The following is a 3,194-nucleotide window of genomic DNA, read 5'->3' as shown; positions in this document are numbered from 1 at the left end:
CAGTACATTGTCATCTCCTGCTACATTAAATGTGCGGGGGGTGGGGGGGGGTGGGGGGTGGAACAGCACTGCTAACGCGGCATTTATATCAGTCTCCTGATTTAGAATACACAAATCCACTCCAGAAAAGTTTAATGTGGGTTCCTGGGGCATCATATTCTTAAAAAGACACAGTACAACAAAAAAAGGCAAGCAGAATTCCTCAGTCTTTTAAAACAATCAAAAATATCAAAGATCCATCTACCACAGGGCTGCAGACCACAGCACTGCTGGAAGAAGCAGCATCAGCCTGAGGACCAGAAGGTTTCTCCACCTCCCAGAGATGGTGGTGTGGTTTATCCTGGATCGGCGGCACCCAAACCAGAGAGCCTAGTACTACAGAGCCTAGGGAACTACTGAGACTTCCTGAAAGGGAAACACAAAGGGCAGAACTCCGTACCGGAGCGAGCTACCTGGCATCCCTGCTGGGAGATGAACCAGACAGGCTGATCCCACAGTGCCCAAGCTCTGTGCCAGCACGTGTGCCGGGAGGAGCGGTACCCTCCAGAAGACAGATTCCTACACTGAAACTGCTTTGGCCACACAGACTGTGGGGCAACACCTGCTCCTGTAAGAAACCCTGGAGACAGAGGGCAAATGGGTAACTGTTGTAACGGTGTGTGAGGAGATCCAAGAAGGGATCAGAAGAGGCACACCACACTGCTAGCTGGGAACGGGATCAAGGAAATGATCTCAAGTGAATAGGTCAGCCTGGTACAGCCCCAGTCACAAACATGTCTGTGGTACCCTCTGCCTCCCATTCAGTCTTTGGGTGAAGAACCTTAGGATAATTTAGGCTGGGACTTCTGGTGGTCTCTACCTCAGCCCCACTCCCCCCCAAAGCAGGGCTAACTTCAAAGTCAGACCAAGTTGTTCAGGGCCTTGTCCAGACAAGTACCGAGTTATCTCCAAGGATGGAGATGTCAGGACTCCATTCTAGCACACCCAGAATAAGCAGTGTATGGGCTATGGGTGTACTTTTGACATTCCTGGGCCACAGAGCAACTTTCTCCGAGTAGAGATAGGTGCTTTCCCTCTACCTACCAATCTTGTACACCAGCACTATTTCTCATAATTTAATATCGTCCCTGAGCAAAAGTACAATGATCCCTGGCTGCTCCACTCTAAGTTCTGCAAGGTTGCTACAGCACTTATTTCTGCTGAGACTATACGCCAGCAGCAGCCAGGCCTCCCAGATGTGCAGTCCAACCCGACAGTAAAGCATAACTGGCTAGGTGAGCTGAGGGAAAGGCTGGAGGAACACTTATTCAAACAATGGAAAACACAGAGCTTTTTATGGAGAACAAAACTGTGAGCTTTGAGGACCTACGCTGAGGACCAACCAGCCAGCCTCAAAAATATAAAGAACATCAGGTTACCGAGGTGCCCAACAAACACTGCAGACGTTACGCTGCCATCGTGAAAAAAAGAGAGCTTTCAGTTAAGAGTAACATACAAAGACATTTAAAGCCTGCTGGGAAGCAAGACCTTTACTGACACGAGCTCCATGGACTCCCCAACAAACACTAAATATGAGCAGTGAGTCTGCGGCTCTAGATGCCCACTGAGATGGAGGAGGGGTGAGAAGGGAAGAGAGACTGCCTTCTCCTTGCCTCCCCAGAGAGGAGGATAAGCACCTCTTCCCAGGTGCCAGCAAAGGGCACCCTCCTGTGGCAGGTGCACCACATCAGGCGAGCCTGCTATCCCCACGTAGCCCGGACAGCATGCACACGTGAAGGCTGAGACACCCTCCAAACCATCGGGATCATCGGATTTTCTGCTGTGACCCCAGCAGGAGCACAAAGCACCTTGAAGGCTGGTCAGGTGCCTCCCGGTGCCGACAGCAGCCAGGCCTGCAGCCCCTGGAGGGCGCCCCCTCCCATCATAACCCCCATGTGTGGGGAGGAGCGAGGGCCCGGCCGCTGCGGCTCAGGCGGGTGGAAGGGCAGGCTCTGACATCCAAGCCGGTGGCGGGGAGCCGGGCATCCCGCGGCGCAGCCCCAGGCAGGCAGGCAGAGAGCAAGCAGGGCAGGAGCACAGCGGTTTATTGGCAACACAAGCAGAGGCGGCGGTGGCGGCGGCGGCGGCGGCAGGCCCCGAGCAGGGTGCGGGGCGGCGGTGCTCCGGCGGGGCGGCGGGGCCCGGGGCCGGCCCTGGCCTACGTCAGCGTCTCGCCCTTGGTGACCTGCCGGGAAGAGGAAAGGCCTCAGGCAGGGCCGGCCCCGGGCCCGCCCCCGCCCGCCCCCCGCCGCCGCCGCCCCGCTGCTCACCCGGGCCTCGATGTACTCGATCCTGCGCTCCAGCGCCGTCAGCTTCTCGTTCAGCGTGGCCAGCCGCGACCGGCACGACATGTCTGCGGGGAGGCGGCAGTGAGAGACCGCGGCCCGCCGCCCCGGCCCGCCGCTAACGCCCCCCCGCCTCCCCCGCCGCCCTCACCGAAGGAATTGAGGAAGTCCGCGATCTTCTTGATGGAGCTGGTGATCACCTCGATGTACTCGCGATTGGCCCAGTCCTGGTGGATCTCCCGCTGCACCGGGTCTTCCTGCACCGACATGGCCGCCCCCGCCGCCGCCGCCCCGGCGCGCACCGCGCCTGCGCGTGGCCACGCCCCCTCCGCGCGCTGCGGGGCGGGGCCGGCCCGCCGCCGCCTCAGGCCCCTCCCGCCGCCGCCGCCGCCCGGCCCCTCAGGGCGCCGCCGCGTCCTCCTCGCTGCTGCCCGCGCCGCTGCCGTCCGCGCCGCTGCCGCTCGGCTCCTGCGGGGACGCGGCCGTCAGGGCAGGGCTCCCCCCGCCCCAGCCGGGGCTCCCCCCGCCCCGCCCCCGCCCGGCGGGTACCTCGGCAGCGCTGTCTGCGGAGTCCTCCTCCTCCCCCGAGTGCCGCCCCTCGGAGGCCTGGGACAGGATTTCTTCTCCCTGAGCCGAACGCGAGAGCGGCGCTGAGTGTACGCGGAGCGGGCAGAGCGGCTGGGGCAGAACGCCAGGAAGCAGCGCGCCCTGCCCATCTCGGAGAGCTTTTGGGTACAAGGCAGGTTTTAACTGGCCTACTGCTAACAGCAGGCGAAGAAAACGGCCGGACCTGGCTTCTGCTAAAGCCACACACAGAGAGCGCGTGAAGGGGTGCTCGGGCCACCTTGCCCCTGCGCCCAGCCCCCAGCC

General features: G+C 60.9%; 2 protein-coding genes across 2 annotated transcripts in view; both read right to left on the bottom strand.

The window, feature by feature from the left end:
* Positions 1–1,511: 1,511 nt before the first annotated feature.
* On the bottom strand, positions 1,512–2,641 carry BRK1 (BRICK1 subunit of SCAR/WAVE actin nucleating complex). The gene is made up of 3 exons (XM_037382440.1): positions 2,476–2,641; positions 2,310–2,392; positions 1,512–2,224 (listed from the first exon to the last, which is right to left on the bottom strand). The coding sequence occupies exons 1-3, from the start codon at positions 2,591–2,593 to the stop codon at positions 2,198–2,200; spliced, it is 228 nt and encodes a 75-aa protein (XP_037238337.1). The 5' UTR covers positions 2,594–2,641; the 3' UTR covers positions 1,512–2,197.
* An 82-nt stretch (positions 2,642–2,723) lies between these two features.
* Positions 2,724–3,194, bottom strand: part of FANCD2 (FA complementation group D2) — a 53,430-nt gene continuing 52,959 nt past the window's right edge. Inside the window, exons 43-44 of the mRNA XM_037385568.1 lie at positions 2,874–2,951; positions 2,724–2,792 (exon numbers count right to left, since the gene is read on the bottom strand). Of these exons, the coding sequence (XP_037241465.1) occupies positions 2,724–2,792; positions 2,874–2,951 (147 nt within the window). The remainder of the gene's footprint in view (positions 2,793–2,873; positions 2,952–3,194) is intronic.

The sequence above is a fragment of the Falco rusticolus genome, chromosome 4, assembly GCF_015220075.1.
Source record: "Falco rusticolus isolate bFalRus1 chromosome 4, bFalRus1.pri, whole genome shotgun sequence".
Classification (NCBI taxonomy): domain Eukaryota; kingdom Metazoa; phylum Chordata; class Aves; order Falconiformes; family Falconidae; genus Falco; species Falco rusticolus.
This window is presented reverse-complemented; position numbering and strand designations above follow the sequence as displayed.